This window comes from Phlebotomus argentipes, unplaced genomic scaffold (assembly GCF_947086385.1).
Source record: "Phlebotomus argentipes unplaced genomic scaffold, Phlebotomus argentipes genome assembly scaffold_18, whole genome shotgun sequence".
Lineage (NCBI taxonomy): Eukaryota > Metazoa > Arthropoda > Insecta > Diptera > Psychodidae > Phlebotomus > Phlebotomus argentipes.
Window position 1 is genome coordinate 1,258,454 of NW_026776177.1, and position 18,757 is coordinate 1,277,210.

General features: G+C 42.8%; 4 protein-coding genes across 7 annotated transcripts; 1 reads left to right on the top strand and 3 right to left on the bottom strand.

The window, feature by feature from the left end:
* Positions 1–3: 3 nt before the first annotated feature.
* On the bottom strand, positions 4–3,362 carry LOC132259045 (serine/arginine-rich splicing factor 2). Of its 3 annotated transcripts, XM_059756586.1 has the most exons (6): positions 3,178–3,362; positions 2,638–2,915; positions 1,914–2,184; positions 1,648–1,788; positions 95–720; positions 4–39 (listed from the first exon to the last, which is right to left on the bottom strand). In XM_059756586.1, the coding sequence occupies exons 1-3, from the start codon at positions 3,229–3,231 to the stop codon at positions 1,974–1,976; spliced, it is 543 nt and encodes a 180-aa protein (XP_059612569.1). In that variant the 5' UTR covers positions 3,232–3,362; the 3' UTR covers positions 4–39; positions 95–720; positions 1,648–1,788; positions 1,914–1,973. The 3 variants fall into 3 exon arrangements, with proteins under 3 accessions (XP_059612569.1, XP_059612568.1, XP_059612570.1); XM_059756585.1 differs by lacking the exon at positions 4–39 and having other exon boundaries at positions 78–720; XM_059756587.1 differs by lacking the exons at positions 4–39; positions 95–720 and having other exon boundaries at positions 988–1,788.
* A 115-nt stretch (positions 3,363–3,477) lies between these two features.
* LOC132259720 (eukaryotic peptide chain release factor GTP-binding subunit ERF3A) lies at positions 3,478–8,313 on the top strand. Its single transcript, XM_059757466.1, has 7 exons — positions 3,478–3,805; positions 3,989–4,195; positions 4,955–5,450; positions 5,579–5,852; positions 5,978–6,241; positions 6,310–6,478; positions 6,546–8,313. Exons 1-7 carry the CDS (start codon positions 3,664–3,666, stop codon positions 6,587–6,589), a joined length of 1,596 nt encoding a protein of 531 aa, XP_059613449.1. The 5' UTR covers positions 3,478–3,663; the 3' UTR covers positions 6,590–8,313.
* A 35-nt stretch (positions 8,314–8,348) lies between these two features.
* Positions 8,349–12,173, bottom strand: LOC132259717 (solute carrier organic anion transporter family member 74D). Its single transcript, XM_059757462.1, has 5 exons — positions 11,381–12,173; positions 10,380–10,612; positions 8,891–10,323; positions 8,621–8,826; positions 8,349–8,559 (listed from the first exon to the last, which is right to left on the bottom strand). Exons 1-5 carry the CDS (start codon positions 11,562–11,564, stop codon positions 8,420–8,422), a joined length of 2,196 nt encoding a protein of 731 aa, XP_059613445.1. The 5' UTR covers positions 11,565–12,173; the 3' UTR covers positions 8,349–8,419.
* Positions 12,174–12,846: 673 nt separating this feature from the next.
* Positions 12,847–18,505, bottom strand: LOC132259718 (uncharacterized). 2 transcript variants are annotated; one of them, XM_059757464.1, is made up of 5 exons: positions 18,263–18,505; positions 16,432–16,821; positions 15,500–16,362; positions 15,188–15,436; positions 12,847–14,320 (listed from the first exon to the last, which is right to left on the bottom strand). In XM_059757464.1, the coding sequence occupies exons 1-5, from the start codon at positions 18,330–18,332 to the stop codon at positions 14,087–14,089; spliced, it is 1,806 nt and encodes a 601-aa protein (XP_059613447.1). In that variant the 5' UTR covers positions 18,333–18,505; the 3' UTR covers positions 12,847–14,086. The 2 variants fall into 2 exon arrangements, with proteins under 2 accessions (XP_059613447.1, XP_059613446.1); XM_059757463.1 differs by having other exon boundaries at positions 16,429–16,821.
* Positions 18,506–18,757: the final 252 nt, after the last annotated feature.

Consider the following 18,757-nt stretch of genomic DNA (forward strand, 5'->3'; position numbering starts at 1 on the left):
GAAGATCTTTATTTCTGACGCCTGAGTTGCGGACAGAGCCTGAAAAAGTGTGGGGTGAGGCGGAGGGGAAGAAAACAGGGCGGTTTTAACTTACCTCACGCACTCTCAAATAGAATGATGGATGATTCTGAAATAGAACTCATTAATTGGATGGTAATTTTAGAAGATTGTGTGTATATGTGGATTATTTCTATCTTCTCCCAATTTTATCTACTTTGTGCGAGTCGCGGATATCATTTTGCTTGAGTTCATGCGCGGGAAAAAGGTGTTTTTTTCTTTTCTTTTCCCAAATAAAAGAAATTTGGGAAAAACCTCAACCGGAGAATATCGAAGAGTCTTCAAAATTATTTGGAGACTTTTCGATGTCAATTTTTTTCACCTTTTTCTTGGCCATATCATATCTGGATCATGGGATTTCTTTCAAAGAGAGTGTGTTAAAAGCCATTACTCATATTCCGTGTCACTCTCTCTCTCTCTCAGCTCTCTGTCTCTCTGTCCCCTGTCTGTTGATGACAACAGCAACACAGGGCCACGAAGGCAGCGAGATCTTTGAAAACAGGATCCGCGGACTCAGCAATCAGCACCCGCAAGGCTGTTTGCAGCACACTCGGCAACCCCGCAAACACAGCAACTCGCCCGCACTTTCTCTCTTTCAAATCTCCCTTCTCATCTCAATGCTCTCTCTCTCGCGGCTACACCGGCGTCGCCGGAACTGATGGCCTGCATCAAAATATACTTTTAATCATTCCATCCTCAGGGACTCAAAAACAAAGAGATAAAGTTCATGACAGAACCAACACATCCTAAGTCTAGTCTGTTTTTCTTTTTTTTTAACTTTAAATATAAAAACCCGAGAATACTTGCCGGTAAAATTGGTTAAACAATTGTACATTTTGATATTTTTGCAATCTGTTATTTCTTTTATTCCTTCCTCTTAAAATGTGACAGAGTAAACTTTTACCATTACTAATTTTTCTTCTCATCCTCTTTTTAAATATCAAGAGTGTCTCTCTTGCAGTTTTGCTTATCGTCTATTCAGAAAAATAATTGTTTAATAATTATGTGCAGTTTCTAAATATATTTCCCAATTATTGTTTTTCTTCTATCTCTCTTTGCAGTCAAATAAAAATTGTTTTTACACTGCATCCTTATTAAATTCCTCTCTTTCTTCCTTTTTTTTTAAATAGTTTACACAGTTATTTTCACCTACAATGAGACAATTAACTCTTGTATTTCTATAGAACGGCTAACTTTTCTCATATCTTTCTTTTCTTCTCTTCTCTTATCGTCTATTGGAGTTAAAATTGTATGAATAGGATTTGTTTTTCTCTCATCAAATAGAAAAATCAACCCAAAAAAATCCTCACTTTTCTCTCTCATCCTCAAAATCTTGCTTATTTGATATCAAAATAAACTCTGGGCAAAATATTACAAATAAACTAAAATGCATTCCAAAGAGAATTCTTGCTTTCTCTTCTTATTAATAATCTTCCACTTTTCTTCTCTCACTACAAAAAAATGTTTCTTCATAAGTTGTAGAAAAAAAATTGATTTGAAATATAGTTTTTGTTTTATGATCAAGCTGATTTTTTTTTTATAATTATATATAAAATTATGTGTATTTTAAATTGGACTTTTTATATGTACCTTTTGCTCATCTCTGACATTTTTCCCACTTTTTCGGACATTCACTCTCTTCTCTGTAATATCTCGTCTTGCGGCGATCGGGGGAGGTTGTGTGGTGAGACAGGTTGCAAATGATCATCAAAATGTGTGTTTGGCGAGATGCTAAGAGAGGGAAAACAGAGAGAAACAAATCCACCCACGCCAGGCGTTAAGTGTTAATTACAGCACACAATCCCACGGACCATCGCCATCCACTCAAGAGGCGCTGACTTAAGAAACACACTCACCTCGTTAAAATCGCCAGCCAGAGTTCATCTCCTCGCCCTCTTCCCCGCGCGATCCTTCCCTCAATCGCGGCTGTTGCTGCGCGACATGCTGCGGCTCCGGCTGATGGACTTGGAGCGCGCGTGCACGGGACTGCGTGAGCGCGAGTCACGCCTGCCGCGTGACGACTTGCTGTCCGATCGTGATCGTGAGCGCGAGCGCGAGTACGATCGCCTGCCCCTGGAGCGGCTCCTGGAGCGCGAGCGACGACGATCGCGAGAGCGAGATCGGGACCTGAAAAGTGACCAAGTCATTTGCATTAACGTTTTCACTTCCATCTCATCTCATTCACCAATCCATTGATGGGAAAATTATGCTAAAATCCACCAGACGCGCGTCATCTCTCTCTCATCTTCTTCTTCACTCTTTTCTCACAAACAGAGAAGAACACGAGAAACAGTTTGGGCATTAAAAGTCAATTGATTGGCATTAGAGTATCGAATGATTTAAGGCTTCACTCAATTCCAAGATTTCAAGAAAAGCTCTGCAAGATTTAACGTTTTGTTCACTGAGAAAATCAAAATCTTCAAGGCTGTAAATATGAAGCCCAAAAGAAGATCCTTGAAAATTTCCCGAGGCCATTTGAAATATTGGTGAAATTTTCACAGGCTAACATTTCCCATCGAAATCTCTCTTTTGGTCGCGACTGTGCTTATCGCTAATGCCGCTAATGCAATGCATTCTCACCTGCGACGACGATCGCTCCGTCCGGAACGCCTGTGGGGGCTCGTGGGGCGACCGTAGCGCGCCATCTGGACACGAAGCTCCCTGCCGTCGAGAATCCTGCCGTCCATCGCCTCCAGCGCGTCCTCGGCGTCGCGCTTGTCGTAGAAGCGGACGAAGGCGAAGCCACGGCTCTCCCTGGTGAAGCGGTCGCGTGGGATGTAAATATCTCCCACTTCTCCGCACCGCTCGAAAACACGCCGCAAATCTTCGGGAGTGGTGCGATAGGTTAAGTTGTCAACCTATTTTTTCACACCCGCAGAAACACAACAAAAACACATTAGAATGACAAAATACTGCGTCAGAAGTGCTGGCATGTGGATGGGGAGGAGGATGCGCCAGCGAGATGAGGGAGATTGGGGTGATTTGTGCGGGAAAAGCGATTTTTCTCGATGCGGCTTCACCCCCACCGAGCGTGACGCCATTTTTCCATTGACCATGAAGCGAAGCATCCACTCGATGCCGCCTTTTCTGCTCAAAATACCCCCTTTCCGGGGGACTCACCTTCAGCGACACCATCCCATCAATCCGAGGCGGTGGTCTTCCACTCATTCTCATGAAATTCACGTGAAATTCGACTAAATGAAGCTGATAAAGTGGCAATGATAGCAGCACGCACAATTTTTTCCGAACCACTCAAGCTTGCCGTTTGACACTGCGGCGTTGCGCGCCTTCGCTGGTATTGCCCAATGCATATGGCGCGTGAGTGCAAGCGAAGCGGCCGCGGCGGTGCGAAAGAGAGGGCGCGCTTGCGGCGAAATTTCGCCGCGTGCGAATATTCTGGTACCACCAAAATCTGGGACAACTCATCTGGTACCACGCAGCGCCATTTTGAATTTGATGTGTCGAACGCGTGTGGAAAAGTTTAGATGTAAAATTTTCCATAAATTGTAATCTTAGCTTTTTTTTAGTGATAATAGTTAATTTTTGTAATATACTGTACTGAATATTGATTGTGAAGGCTCGTCTGCACAGCGAGAGACCGTCACCATGTCGCAGGAGAATGCCGAAATCAGTGCAAAGTTCTCCACACTCAATGTAAACGCAATGGAATTCGTGCCGAGCTTCTGTCAGGAGCGCACATCGTCCGTCACCACAGAGATTATCGAGGAGAACAGGCCCGAGAACAATGGTGAGTGTCCGGTGGGGTGGCGGCGCCGCGGACGGGCGGCCGCGCGAGGGCAGCGCGAGTGGTCGACAAAAAATGTGCCACATCGTCGCGAGAAGACATTTTGTCTTTGGTGGAAAATTTTCGGCATGACACACATTCTCTACCCCATCCTCATGGCCAACTCACACTCTCTCCCGCCCACAGCTACCGTGCCCGACAATGATCCCCTCGACAGCTGGGACGTCGAGGATGAGCCAGTATTAACGCCCGAGGACGAGGAGGCGGAAGAGGCGGAGGATGGCGATGGCGAGAACGACGTCGCGCCCAAGCAGTCCAAGAAGAAGTCCCAGAAGATCGAGGAGAGCAAGAGCAAGAAGGAGCACGTGAATGTCGTCTTCATTGGACACGTCGGTAAGCCCACACTAGTCGCTCATTGCCAGCTCAACTGGCCACAAATTCCTTCCTGATTGCGCCGCGACAGGAATGTGAATTGCGCGAGCCGGAGAGTTGGCACAACATGCCCACCATATGGTGACTTTTCCGGGTGGGCGAAAGTGGAGAGAGACTCTTTGTTGTCAAGCCAGAGAAGGAGTGTGAGGTTCTTTATCTTTATAACCTTCCTCACGGCCTCATTTCACTGGCTTCTGGACAGGAGATTCTCCGGAATTCTAGGAGAATGTGTCATTGAAGAGTAGAAGGAGGGTTTTTTTTTCCGAGAATCTGAGTAATTCATGGAATCATTGTACAGGTTACAGAGAAACCATGTGTAATTGGTCTTAAAATCAATACTTTACACTTTGTTGTTCTGCATTGGATTGAGTATTGCACGAAAATGCGTAATAATTTCACTCTCAAGGTGAGCATTCAGTCGGACGTTATTTCGTGGAATGCAGAAATAGGACAAATGATTGATGATCTGTTGGTGCGCTTGAAGTTAACCCTTTGAGAACCACAAGGTTCTGGGCGAGTGTGTGAACATGTATTTTGCACGTTGAGGGTAAAAATCATGACATGAATTCACAAGGGGGTTGCAAATTAATCAGGACAGTATGTCATTCTGTTCTTCAGAAGTTGAGGAAATTTCTCAGAACTCAATTAGTCTGGAATGTGTTGTGAATGTGGGTGAGAAATGTGACACAGTTTGAGATGATTTTCCCTGTATTATTGCAGATGCGGGAAAGTCGACAATTGGCGGGCAAATCATGTCGCTCACGGGCATGGTGGATAAGAGGACGCTGGAGAAGTACGAGCGTGAGGCGCGCGAGAAGTCACGAGAGAGCTGGTATCTCTCCTGGGCGCTGGACACTAATCAGGAGGAGCGCGACAAGGGGAAGACGGTCGAGGTGGGACGTGCCTATTTCGAGACGGACAAGAAGCACTTCACGATCCTCGATGCGCCGGGGCACAAGAGTTTCGTGCCCAATATGATTGGTGGGGCGGCGCAGGCGGATGTGGCCGTGCTGGTGATCTCGGCCAGGAAGGGGGAGTTCGAGACGGGCTTCGATCGGGGTGGACAGACCCGAGAGCACGCGATGCTCGCCAAGACCGCCGGTGTGAAGCACCTCGTTGTCCTCGTGAACAAGATGGATGATCCGACAGTGAACTGGGATGAGAACAGATACAACGAATGCCGAGACAAAATTCTGCCGTATCTCAAGAAGCTCGGGTGAGTATGTAAGCCACAATTTTCACGTTAACGAGTCAAAAGAAAAACCGGCGTGTGTATTGATTGACACACGCACGAATAATTTATAGAGAAAAAGAGTATTAATTGTGAATGATTCGTGTTTACAGGTTCAATCCGGCAAAGGATCTTACTTTCATGCCATGTTCTGGGCTCACGGGTCAGGGCATTAGGGAACCAGTGGATCCGAGTCTCTGTCCATGGTACTCGGGCCAGGCATTTATTCCATTCATCGATGAGTTGCCCTCTCTCAATAGAAAAACAGACGGTCCATTTATAATGCCTATTGTAGATAAATATAAAGATATGGGTACGGTGGTGATGGGAAAAGTGGAGTCTGGTTGTGCGAAGAAAGGACAAAATCTACTCGTTATGCCCAATAGAGTGAGTATAATATCTCTCTTGCTTGTCACACACTTATCACACATTGCGCCAAATGTGTTTGTTGTGTTGTCTGTGCGCCTTATCAATATCTAATTGGATGTGGGGGAATTTTCACTGTTTTGCAGACTCAAGTGTCGGTGGATCAGCTATGGTCGGACGATGATGAGGTGACAGCTGTTGGTCCCGGTGAGAATGTCAAGATCAAGTTGAAGGGAATCGAAGAGGAGGATGTGTCGCCTGGTTTTGTGCTCTGTGATGCATCGAATCCAATCAAAATTGGCAAAATCTTTGATGCTCAAGTCGTCATTCTCGAGCACAAGTCCATCATATGTGCAGGATATTCGGCCGTTATGCATATTCACTGTGCAGCTGAGGAAATTACTGTAAAGGTGAGAGAAAATCATGACACTTTCTATCGCTGTTCAATGTTAATTATTTGTTGATTGATCTCTTGCAGGCACTAATCTGCTTAGTTGATAAGAAAACGGGCGAAAAGTCACGATCAAGACCACGATTTGTGAAGCAGGATCAAGTGGCAATCATGCGAATTGAATGTTCCGGATTGATTTGTCTCGAGCAGTTCAAATTATTCCCACAAATGGGACGATTCACACTCAGAGACGAGAGTAAGTTTTCTTTTTTTTTTGCAGAGTTATTGAAATCAGAAATTTCAATGTCTAATTGTCTTTGCAGATAAAACCATTGCAATTGGAAAAGTGCTTAAGGTGATCGAGTAAAGAGTGTGTGTCTGTTGAAGCGACTTTATAAATGTAAAACACCATCAACTATCATGGCAAAAGAAAAGCGAAGAAAGAGAGGGACAAAATCATCAAATACAACAAGAAGAAGACGAAGAAAAATCTACTGAGGTGAGTAAATAAAAAACAACAGATTGAAGTGAAAGAGAGAAATTGAGAAATATTGAAAGATGAGAGCATAATATCGCAGAGAAAGATTTAATGTATGATATAAATTGTTATTATTATTCTTATATATAATTTTTTTTATCAGAATAATGAATAGAAATGCAGAATTGAAATCACTTATTGATATATATATATATAAACATCTTTGAAGAGATGCGGTGAATAAATACTGAAGAATTTTTCATTTTTTACTATTAATGTCCGAAAATGTGGAGAAGAAGAGGAAAGTTTGATTCTAATCTTTAATCCAAGAAGAAATGAGCTAATTCTTTTTTAGATGAACTCTTATATTTGTTCGGTTGAAGTGACGAATCGCAAGGGTTGGAAATCATGTGAAATTTAAAAGAAAAAAAAATCGTATCTTATTTAATTTAAAAAGAAGAAAAAAAGAATATTCTTATTAACTCATATTCACTACTTATATTGTTGTAAATATTTTTAATATGAGAGAAGATTCAGGTGAATATTGAAAATATTATGAAATTGAATATTAACAAAAAAAAGAAGAGAAAATGAAATGAAGACATTTTTTGGATCAAAAAAAAACAACGTCAACAGAATAAAAAAGAAGCACAATATTTCACAGAGTTTGCAGAGGGAAGAATAATTTGAGGACAGATAATAAATTTAAAGAAAAAACAATGACAGCTAATACATGTACATAAATGAAATAGAAAGCAATTGGGAGGAAGTGAGGAGAATATACTTTGATAAATCTCATTTGATAAGAGCCAGTTTTGATGTTTCCCAATTCCAGGATATTGAGAGAATTTTTCAGTCACACTCCCTGTTTTATGAGAAGCGAGGAAGAGAGAGAGAGAAGCAGAAATGAATATTGAATCCAGAGGACATAACAAAATAGAATGATAGAGAAACAGTTTAATCATTTTCTATTGAATATATAAAATATTCTTTGTTTTTTTTATTAATGAAAACTCTAATCATTAATCGCTGAAAGTTGCGTGAGAAGAGAAAATAACGAAAAATGTCTGTAAAAGTTTTTTTTTGGTGTATAAGAAGATACAAAAGATGAGAGAAAGAGTGCGAGAGAGAGAGAGAAATGATTCTTTTCGATGGTCGTGGATTTATTTCATTCAGAGCGCTGCCTTACAATCAACCAAAATATTTGTGGTAAAAAGAAAACTAAACAACAAATAGTAATGAAGAAGAATTAAAAAAAAAGAAAAATGATGAAAAGACACATAAAAATAATAACGTGAATAGAAAATGAAGAAGTTGAAAAGAAAGAAAAAAACAATACAAGAAATACCTAAAGATAAACATTTTCACATCAAAAAGAAATAGAAAGTTAATAAAAAAGAAAAAAAGAAAAATAATGAGACGAGTTGAGAAAATGTGAGAAAAAATTTGTAGATGAGAAGCGAGAGAGAGAATTTCAATTAAACATCTCATAGACGAAATGGTGAAATAATTATTAACTAAAAAAAACAACAAAAAGAAGGAAAAGTGAAAGAACACACACAAACCAACTGTATTTGCTGGAATTAAACTGTTTTCATAATATTAAAAAAAAACCATGAGAGAGAAAAGATGACGAAAAGCCAAGTGATTGATCACTTTTTCCACTTTATTTTGTTAAATACGCGGGCTAAAATGACATAACAAATAATGGCTTAAATCTCAGCTTTCGACGGGTTTTCGCCTGGTTTTACTCCTGAGCTGTTTCTGATTAGTTTCAGCGTAGTCTTCGCTGTAGAAGTCCAGATGTCTGCCGTGATACCACACGAGAAAGTCGAAAACCATGGCAATAGTCGTGAGAACTGCAAGAAAAGGGTGGTTTTTACGGGGGTTTTTCTCTTTAGAATTGTCTTAAGGACTCACCAATGGCCGTCGCGTTGACGTAAACACGGAAATCACGCTGATTATACATCTGGCAATTGCCAATCGTCTCGCAACGATAGTTCCACACCATGCAAGTCTGATCGATGATCCAGCCGTAGAGAATTGGTCCGGGAATCAGGCCAAACAGGCTGAACATCATCAGAGCGAGTCCTTGGGTGAAACTCTTGTCCTCCACGGAAACAGCCCTGGAAATGCGATACGCAGTTGAATGAAGGGATTGAGTGTGAGATTAGTGAAGACAAGGATTACCTGTAGTTGACCAAGACATTGCCGATTTTCCCGGTGGCGCCCAGGAAGTTCGTAATGCTGGAGACGAGAGAGAAGAGAATGAAAGCTTGAGTGCAGCCTGCCATGCAGGCTCCCGGAATGGTTGTCATGGTCTCCACAGTGGCGTCTAGAGTGCTTCTCCGCCGCCTCGCTGAGATTGTCTCGTCCGGAGGCGTTGTCTCTGTGCCTGGAGGACTCTCTTCGGCGCTCTCTGTGAACTCCACCGTGATCTCTTCGTACTCACTGTCGAAGACGGGCCGGATTGGCTGCGATGGCTGAAGCCACTTGAAGTGTGACTCATTCTGAGGGGCTGTTTTGGTGGCCAGACACGAGCAATTGCCGTAGAACTTCTCGCTGGAGTTCCACTCGGCGCAGCCGGCGTGACAGGCGGAGAAGTAGGTGGTGCCGGTGGCCTCGTTGCAGACGGGATTGTAGGGCACGTGGTCGCAAGAGCAGTTGCTGTTGCAGCTCCTGGTGAGATTGAGGCGACCGTTGACGGGCGTCGGCATGTTCTCCTCGGGGCACGTGAGGAAGAGGTAGCTGGCCGTGCCGGCCACGTAGACGCAGCCCAGGATGACGTTCCAGAAGAGCAGACGCGACGCCGTGGGCTTCTTCTTGGTGATCACCCAGCCGGAGATCAAGAAGCCCGCCACCATGCCGAAAAGATTGATGGGACCGGCAATGATGGTGGAATCTGAGCGGGTTTTGTGGAATTGCACCTCGATGTACTTGGCGAAGAAGGTCATGTAGCCACTGGCGCCCAGGATGTAGAAGATGCCCGAGATGAGGTTGAACATGATGACTTTGTTGCGAAAGAGACGCGCCAAGGCTGCCGGGAAGTCCTTCATTTGCGCCTTCGCTGGTTGCGTCAACACAGGCGGTTCTTCTGCGGGCACTTCGGGGATTGCTTTGGACATTCCCTTGAGTGGCACAGCTTCCTCAGTGATGGCATTGGCATTCCCATTCACCCCTGGTTTGGGCTTCTTGGGCAAATCCTTGGGAAACATGCCAATCAGCACGGCGAAGACGATCATGACGGAGCCCATGACGATCCAGCCCATCCACCAGGCGCCCATCCAGCGCGGATCGGCGGGCGTGATGAGTGGCGTCTTGGTGGGATCGATGTAGGTGTTGAGGAAGCCAAAGGCGACGAAGAAGCCAATCAGTGGTCCGAACATCCTCAGGGAGAAAGCGTAGCCCAGCAATTGCGGTGTGTTTGTCTTCTTGGTGTTGTCGTCCAGGTAGGCTTGTCCCAAGGAGTAGTACAGCGTGTTCCCGATGCCCAGCACGAATTGGGAGAGGAAGATGAGCACCAGCGGCACCACGGAGAAGAGCTCATCGCAGTCGTTGGCGTTGGTGGGATCGCTGGAGGAGCAGAGGCGCTGAGAGCTACTGTCGAAGAGGCTGGAGGAGTTCTAGAATCACAGTACATTATTACACCCTGTTATCCTAGAGCACGGCAAGCACTAACCGCGAAGGTAACGGGGCTCTCGCGCACGAACTGGTCCTGGTACTCTTGTGTGAGGCGCAGGGCGTCTTCGCCGGCGCCGTAGATGAAGTGCGGCAGCGCGAGGATGAAGCAGGAGAGACCGCAGATGGCCACTCCCCATGCTATCCACAGTGGCCTGTTGCGCTGGCCGCCGAAGTAGGAGAGGAAGAGCGACAGGAGGATCTGCGAGATCTCATTGCCGCTCATGATGATGCCTGACATAGAGAAGTGTTGAGGTAGGAGAAGAGTCTTATCGCGCGACACGAGTCAATAAAGTGATATATTGTCGTTTTGGAAAAGCGCAAAGTCGCGATGAAACGGCAATATTTTGGCGCCAAACACAAGCTTTAAATATAATACCGGCCAATAATCTTGATAAATTATTGTATTCAATCCCTAGACACACACAGGCTTAATTCTCCCATCAAGCAGAGCCTAGTTATAATAGTAAATTACCCCGCCAAATTGGAAGTTACGCTCAATTACTTAATTGCACATAAACTATCCGTTTAGGTATTTTTCCGAGGGAAATTCATTTATGTTGTGCAAACTTGTAGTGCTGAAATTCTCACATAAACCTCCATTAGATCAATATTGAGTTTTCTTCTGTGTCCTCAATACTCTCAACACCAATTCTTATCAATGAACGCTGAAGTATTTGTGAAAAAAAAATCAAGACATCACTTGAGAATCACAAGAAATGGTCACTTTTGCCACAAGTGAGCTCTTCATATCTGCACAATCGCGCACTGCGATAGCGCTTAACTTCAGGGCATCCGCGGGGAAGCTCTTGAAGAAATACACATAATAATTCATATAAAACTACTGTGAGGAAAAAGTTCAAACACTCTTCATTATCACGCTGTCTTATCGGATGTTTTTTTTTTATGGTCTGAGGCCATTGAGAGGGGCTTAAGCGAATTCCGCGTTTTCTAACCCTGTGCGGATTCGCGGTAATCTTCTTCCCACCTGACTGAGCTCACCTGTTGTGTGGGAGGGAATCTTGAACCTTCTCTCGATGGTGGTGAGCGTGATGACAAAGTACATGTAGCACATGGCCTGCGTGGTGCCCAAGAATCCATAAACCACAATAAAAGTCCTCGTATTGGCGAATCTCTGGAGCCATTGAGGCCTCCACAGACCCACGCCACACTCCGTCTTCGGCATCTTTGCTGCACTCGCGCGCTATCTGACTTCCAAAATTGTCCCGGGAGACACAGAGTGAATTGGCGGCGATGCTCTGGGATCGCATGAGGAACATTCACTGTGTCTGCGAATGGGTTTTGTCACCTTCGAGAGCGCGTGAAACGACCACAAATCTACCCGTGCCGATAGTGGCCAGGGAGGGCAGTCTGGTGATTAGATTAGACAGCCACTGATAGCGCACAGGGTCCACACAGTCGCCTCCCCGCGGGGAAACTTTCACCGCCCAGCCACAGACACGAGAGCAATTCCCAACTATTTTGCCACTAAACTGCCAACTTGAGGCCTCAACTGATGCAAAGGTCAATTCTACTAAATTAGTGATTTCCGTGCCTTTTTCGCGGGAGACAATCTTCAGCTTCTCTACGCGCCGAAAAAGCTCTCTCTCTCTCTGTCTTCCCACAAAAGTCTGAGTCAGAAAAACGACTCTGTGGCGATGAGAGTGACCAGGAAATCCAGATAAACCACCCAAAGGTCTTCTGGCGAACGTTATCAGTCAGAATACATCCAATCTACACTTGAGAGTATTTCACTCGCAAACCATTTGGGTTAAAGCAACATAAAGTGACCTTCTCAGGTCTAAAGTGCAGGAAGAAAACAGAAAATTGCGTTTCACATCCTCCTAAAGGCATCGTGCATATGCTCTACATGATGCACTGAGAAAAACACACGTTTTTCTAAGGTGAATGTGAGAGTCGATTTATTTCCTAGATATTCTCCTCTTTTTTCTCTTTCTCTCCATTTACAATTCTCTTCGCAATCAATCCTCTCATTAAACATTAAGACACAACAGCAACAAGACAATATTCTCAAATATTTCTTCAGGGATATAATCTTTGTCTTTCTGCTCTTTAACCATTTTTTTTTCTTTTTCACTTGTATTAAGCAACATTATCAAACATTTTTTTTTGTGATTATAGTTTTATCTTAATTGGATTTCTCCCAGAACTCTTCTTCTCATTTATCTTTCATTTAATCTCAGTTTTTAGTTGTTAAAAATAAACAGCAGAAAAGGTAAAATTGAATCACGTACAAAAAAATGATAAAAAGTAGAGGAAATAATCACAGTAATATTTTATCTTTTATTATACTTCAATTAAGAGAATATGTAAACGTTATTTTTTACTTATGGATTTACTCAAATTTATTCTTCTCAACCACGAAAATATTAGATTATAATTCGATATCTTATTCTTTATACCACACATTTAATAAAACTTACTACGAACTCTTCTTCTTATCTCGATTTTACTCATCTAAAATATTGTATAATTAAAACGCTTATATAAAATATTGACTTCTGCAGTTGTCTGATAATGCATACAAAATGTATTATAAAAAAGAGAAATACAACGGAGAAAGTAAAGGTGAATTTTTATGTATCGCTAAACGCTATAAAAATCAAAAAATGTAAATTTTCTTCTTTCATTCTTCAGCAAATCTGGGGATGGTTAAAAAGGCACCTCAAAATATTCCATCAATTTCTTCTTCTGCTCTTCACAATCTTTACAACATTTCAGCACAATTTACAATTTGTTCTTCATTGCAAAAAAGAAAAACGTAAAATTTATCTAAATTTCCAGCAAAAAGGGGAGGAAAAATTGTCTCAAACAAAACATTATACAATAAATTGGAAAACGAGCTACAAATCAGATGCAAAATTGAAAATGATTAGAAAGTAATTCCGCTGTCATGAATTCGATTAAAATTAATAATATCATAAATAGAAATCATAGATGTTATATTTTATTAAGTCAACTAATCGATTTATGTACATTCTCTCCGACAAGAAAAATGCTTTTAATAAGGTCATAAAGAATAATTAGTGTGTGTTTTTTCCCATGTTACAACTTCACTTCTTTTCCAATCCTACTTTTTTTTTGCTCAGGGAATATTCTTTTCTCTCACATATTTCTTCTTCTTTTTTTTATTAATATTAATTCGCGCATCAAATTTATATTAATTATTCTCTTTCATGGAGTTACTTTGCGTGATTCGCAATGTTTTCTTTTTCTTTTTGTCTACAATTTTTCTGCCTAAAAACGTTAAATTACTACACATGAACGACGCTGTATTTTTTTTTATATTCAAACGAATTAACACGAGAATTGTACTTTTCCTCTCAAAAATATCAATAATAATAATATTTATATTCCACGACAAAGATTTTACAATTCTCTGATGTTTTTTGTGATTTTGTGCTTTCAAAGTATAGTCAATTTATCTCATTTACAATTTTTCTCTCTTTTCCCGAAATAAACAACCAAACTAAATTCCTTCCCACCTTCAAAGTGGGCATAAAAATGGGAGAATCCACATCGTGATCAAAGTCTGCAGACTCACCGAGAGAGAGGATCCGTCGTGGACAGCAAATTGGGCGTCAGCAGTGGGGAATTTTGTCATCTGCATCAGCAAAAGCGCGCGCGCGTGATATTCGAGTGGAGAAGGATGTGTCGCCGTCCGCCTCAATTAGAAAAAAAACCGCCCTAATTAACACCATTGGAGTCGCCATTCTGGGCCTGATTCATGGCCATCCGATTCTTCCTCTTCAACTCCATCAGCTGCTTCCGCTGAGCCTCCCTCTTCTGGGCCGCCAGCGTGGCCGCTTCGGACTTCTTGGACGCAGCAGCAGCTGATGATGAACTCCCCTTGGCGCTGCCCAGCGGCCTCTTCGTCAGCTTAGCGCCCTGAGGCGGCGCCGGAGCCTCCACGGATTTCTTCTGTGAAAGAAAAAAAGACAGAGAGAAAGCCCACGTTAATCCTCAAATTTATCATTTCAATCACCATCACACAAAAGCCATTTGGTGATTTATGCAACTATTATTATTATATTTTATCGTTATATGCAAAAGAAAAAGTCACTCTTTTCAAATATGTCACACACTTCGAGGCGATTATCCGTTGAAATATTGCATTTTATATTGAGAGCGACTCTAAAATTAACACACTACTTAGGTTTACTATCTTAATCAGGGAATAACAATTTAATATTAGCATGTTACACTTTATATAATGTACTATTCTATATTATATGACGGTGAAAGAGGCGAATTTTGGAGATCAAACTCCTTAATCTTGAACGGAATTAAGTTTTGTTCATTTTTTTCGCATTAATCGTAATAATTTTCTTTTAATTTCACTCTATTAATATTCTTTTACTAACAAATGTATAGAAATTTTTGGCAAATTTAGAGCTGAAGCAAAATTATCTTCTATATATTATATATTTGAATATCTTACGAATTGTAATATATTTTGAGTGTTTAATAAAAATCAAAGATTAAACCATTCTCTCTCTGTCAATTCTCCATGCCAAATTTGTCCATTTCTCAAGATCGTGAGAAAGACAATGTTTGACCACCGCCAAAGATTTTCAACCCAGTCGCAATTGAGATAAAAGCAAAAGCAAAAGCGTAGGAACAACACACGCCTTGAGTCTTCTATTTTCCTCTTGGCTGTTTTGAGTGTGCGAGAGAAGTCAACATGGGCCTCATAATCCATTTCAAATGGCCATAAAACGACACTTCTTGTCTGCTCCACTTGGAGTTGGACATCAGAACCATTGTGGGTGGGATTTTTAAACTCACCTTCCAGTTGTTCACCTTCAGCGCTTCAATCTCATCAAACAGCGAATCCACGTGGTTAACCTGAAGCATCACCATGTCCCAGAATCCTTGCAAATCTTCATCCGTTGTCTGGAACTTCTCACCCGGCGTTTGGGTCAGATTCGTGTGACACAATCCCTCAAATTGCTTCATCTTCTGCGCCGCCAAGAGTCTCGCTTTGCCCGTAGCAGCTCTCAAGTAGCCAATAGTCTCATCCGAAATGTCCTTGTCCTGCAAAACCCACAACAGTTGAGAGAGAAATCCTCTCAATTCCACCTTCCAGTGATACTTTACCTTCACCTCCTCCATATATCCATCCACCTTGTCAGCCAGAGAAAGAATTCTCTGTCTTTCCTTCGTCAAAATGTCCAAGAAGTAGTTGCCATCCTTCGTCCTCACCGACTGACTCGCGGCAACATTCTCCACAATTTCACCGGGTTTCTCCTCAATCTCTTCACTGACAATCCTCTTCTCCGGAGAGCTCACCGTCTCGATGCTCACCATGTGGATCGTCTCACTGGGCTGTCGCGCCCCATTTGTCAACACACTACTGTGAGTCTCCTTCGTTGGCGGAACATAGCGACGTGGTGATGTACAAATTGGAAGTTGCTCCCTAAATTCCGGCCTCAGGTGCCTGAGAACTGGCAGTGCGACCTCCAGATCATTGAGATTCTCCAATCCATTCCCATTAACACTGCCATTCGCGCTCCCATTCGCCACGGCCTCCTTGCGCGTCATCTTCACCACTGGCGAAAAGTAGTTGCGTGAGTTCATGGACTTCTCCGTCAGCACACACGTGGCCTGGCCATTCTCCATGGAGCGTCGATTGGTGTGAAAGCCCTGCGCTAGAGCACCGGGGCCAAACAGTCTCTCCACATGCTGCGCTATACTGCCCGTCTTGTACTGCTGCTGCTGCGGCACTCCGTCGTCCACTATCTTCTTCGTCGTCGTCGTGGACACTGTGTGGATGTATTTTGTCGTCCGGAAGTGCTTGACATTGTCTGTCGTATCATCTCCGCCACCATTCGTCTCCGTCACCATCATTTGCTGTGTGAAGAGTCGCTTCTCCGGCGACATTAGTGACCTGTGACCCTCCATCAAATCCCCTGACAGTCTTATCGTGGCAACCTGAGGTGGCACAATCAGATGCTTGACACCTGAAAACAGCCACAAACACCCATTTAATTCAATTTCTCAGGGAGAATATACCTGAATCTCCTCACCACTCGAATCCGCCTTCGTGTAGGACTGCAGAGAGGCGTAAGTGATGGGCCGAATGGGTGACACTTCCCTGGATTTATTGATATTCTGCCTCAACTTCGAGTCATACGTCGTCAAATGCGAATAGCCATTCACGCAGCACGCCAAATTCAGATAGCTCGGCTTCTTTGGCTCTTCCTCACCCGGCGGCGGACTCTCGACAATCGTCGGCGGTTGTTGTCCCGATATGATCGTATTCACGCGTCCCGATTGCGGATCCAGCACTATTGACGTCTGCTGTCGGAACACGGACTGAGGCGGTGGACACTGACTCCTCTCGTGAATCCGCGTGATAAACTCCCTCGGGAAATCCTTGGCACTCGACGGTGTTAGCAAATTAAAACTGCCTGATGTATCTGTGCCAAAGAAAACCAAGATGAAAAGTGCATTAGAAATTTTCCCTTCCTCTTTTTTCTGTGCTTTTTTTCCTCTTCATTTCCCTCACAACTCCCTTGCCATCATCATCATCTCACATGCCAGAGAAAAGAGCCCCACTTCTCACTGTGCACTCTCGAGAATTCCTCACACATTCTAACAATATCAATTAATTACCGAGTCTTTCCTGCACTTTCTTCCCATCCATTCAATTTCCTGCGGAAAGAATTACAATTATGCTGTGTAAAAGGTGATTTATTTGATAAAGTTGAGATATTCTCAACTCTCTTGCAATAGGAAATTTATATCAATTCAATGCCACAATGAAAATTGAAGTTTTTCTGTTTTGTTCTCAAAGCTTCCCTATTTTTTGCCACAGTAAATAAAAAAACTACAAATTCCACTCATTTTATTATCAACTGTGCTTGAGTGCCGCGAAATTTTTCTATCACTCACGAATAGTCCAATTTCATAACGTTCTTTTTTCTCTTATCAGAATCAACACAAGCTGAAAGTATTTATATTTCTCAAATTGTAATAATATGTTTTTTTATCTTCAATGTATTTATGTAACATTGGAAATTCAGTGTTATGTCTGTTATTTTCCTTGAAAAGTTTGCCTTCTTATACTCACTCTCAAATAGTTTGAATATAAAAGTTGTGATATATTTGCTTTTCGACTGATCATCTTTGCTAAACATCTTCTCACACAAGATTTTTCGATACTTTTTCACACAACAATTCAACAAGTCACTCGTGATTGGAAATGAAACTGTTTTCATACCAAAATCCCATCACAATACCTCTTCTTTAATATAGTATATCTTATCATGCGGGCTAACTTGGCATTTCTTTCGGCTTGATAAGAAACCTTCTCTCTCTCTCTCGGTCGTGGGAGAAATGCAGATTGCATTGTCCGTGGACAATTTGATGAGTTGCTAAACTGTGTTCTCTCTCTCTCTCTCGGTAGGAAATTGACACAGAAAGATGATTGAGAATGTGAATGAGGTGAAAGAAGGTGTAAAATCATAAAACCTAACCGATGAGGTGAAAAGTGGATGATGAAAACCAACTTTTGGGGGAATGTTTAAGCAAGAAAAAGTGAACAAGATGATGATTAAACACCACACAATCCATTGCTCAATGCGAAATCTCATCTTCTGCTTTTTTTTCTCCGTGAAATTCACACCACAAAAATTAATAGTGTTCTTCTGCTCTCCTCCTCCTCCGGCTCAACAAACTTCTTTCACGCCATTCACTTTGACACTCCCTCTCGCAAAAGAAAAATAAAATAAAACATCAGATGTGAAGAAGTGCGTTGGCAAAAGAAACGTTGGAAAAAAGGGTGATAAAATTCTTGTGTGGCACTTTCCGCGAAGCAAAAGAAAAACACAATCTTTTCTTCTTTTTGTCTTGAGATACCTGAGAAATCAGTGGACTCAGCATCAACATCGAGGGAGCAGCTCCCGATGGAATCCACACTCCTGTCCATGCTGCGATTCTCACGCTGCGGCAGCGCTTTCTCACTGCCCTCCGTCGTATTGAGCAAGTAGATGTGATTTGGCGCCTTGGCTGGCGGATGATCGTCAATTATGATTGCTGAGCACTCACGCTCGCACGACACATTATTCCGCCGCGTGCACACGACAGGGATGAAGCCACACAGGCCACAGGAGCGCGTGACGTGATCACTGCCCGCGCTTGCCGGTGATATTTGGCGTGTCGTGTCGCGATTCTGGAGGAACTTTTGCGTATTGAGGACAAATTGTCGACTCGTGGCCACTTTGACTGGCGGCAGATGTGTCACATTCTTATCATCACCAATCCGCCCGTGTGTGATTCTCGCGCCGGCACCGCCTTTTGCATCATGCCCAGAGATGTACAGTCGCCTCGGCGGTGATGCAATGATTGATCGAT

Coding starts and splice junctions, on each gene's coding strand:
- LOC132259045 (XM_059756586.1), bottom strand. CDS start 3,231: ATGAGAATGAGTGGAAGACCACCGCCTCGGATTGATGGGATGGTGTCG. Junction 2,916..3,177: donor ATGGGATGGTGTCGCTGAAG/GTGAGTCCCCCG, acceptor GTGAAAAAATAG/GTTGACAACTTAACCTATCG. Junction 2,185..2,637: donor CGGAGCGATCGTCGTCGCAG/GTGAGAATGCAT, acceptor GTCACTTTTCAG/GTCCCGATCTCGCTCTCGCG.
- LOC132259720 (XM_059757466.1), top strand. CDS start 3,664: ATGTCGCAGGAGAATGCCGAAATCAGTGCAAAGTTCTCCACACTCAAT. Junction 4,196..4,954: donor CGTCTTCATTGGACACGTCG/GTAAGCCCACAC, acceptor GTATTATTGCAG/ATGCGGGAAAGTCGACAATT. Junction 6,479..6,545: donor ATTCACACTCAGAGACGAGA/GTAAGTTTTCTT, acceptor TTGTCTTTGCAG/ATAAAACCATTGCAATTGGA.
- LOC132259717 (XM_059757462.1), bottom strand. CDS start 11,564: ATGCCGAAGACGGAGTGTGGCGTGGGTCTGTGGAGGCCTCAATGGCTC. Junction 10,324..10,379: donor AGAGCCCCGTTACCTTCGCG/GTTAGTGCTTGC, acceptor CTGTGATTCTAG/AACTCCTCCAGCCTCTTCGA. Junction 8,827..8,890: donor AATGTCTTGGTCAACTACAG/GTAATCCTTGTC, acceptor TCGCATTTCCAG/GGCTGTTTCCGTGGAGGACA.
- LOC132259718 (XM_059757463.1), bottom strand. CDS start 18,332: ATGGACAGGAGTGTGGATTCCATCGGGAGCTGCTCCCTCGATGTTGAT. Junction 16,363..16,428: donor CACGAAGGCGGATTCGAGTG/GTGAGGAGATTC, acceptor GGCTGTTTTCAG/GTGTCAAGCATCTGATTGTG. Junction 14,321..15,187: donor TGAAGGTGAACAACTGGAAG/GTGAGTTTAAAA, acceptor TTTCTTTCACAG/AAGAAATCCGTGGAGGCTCC.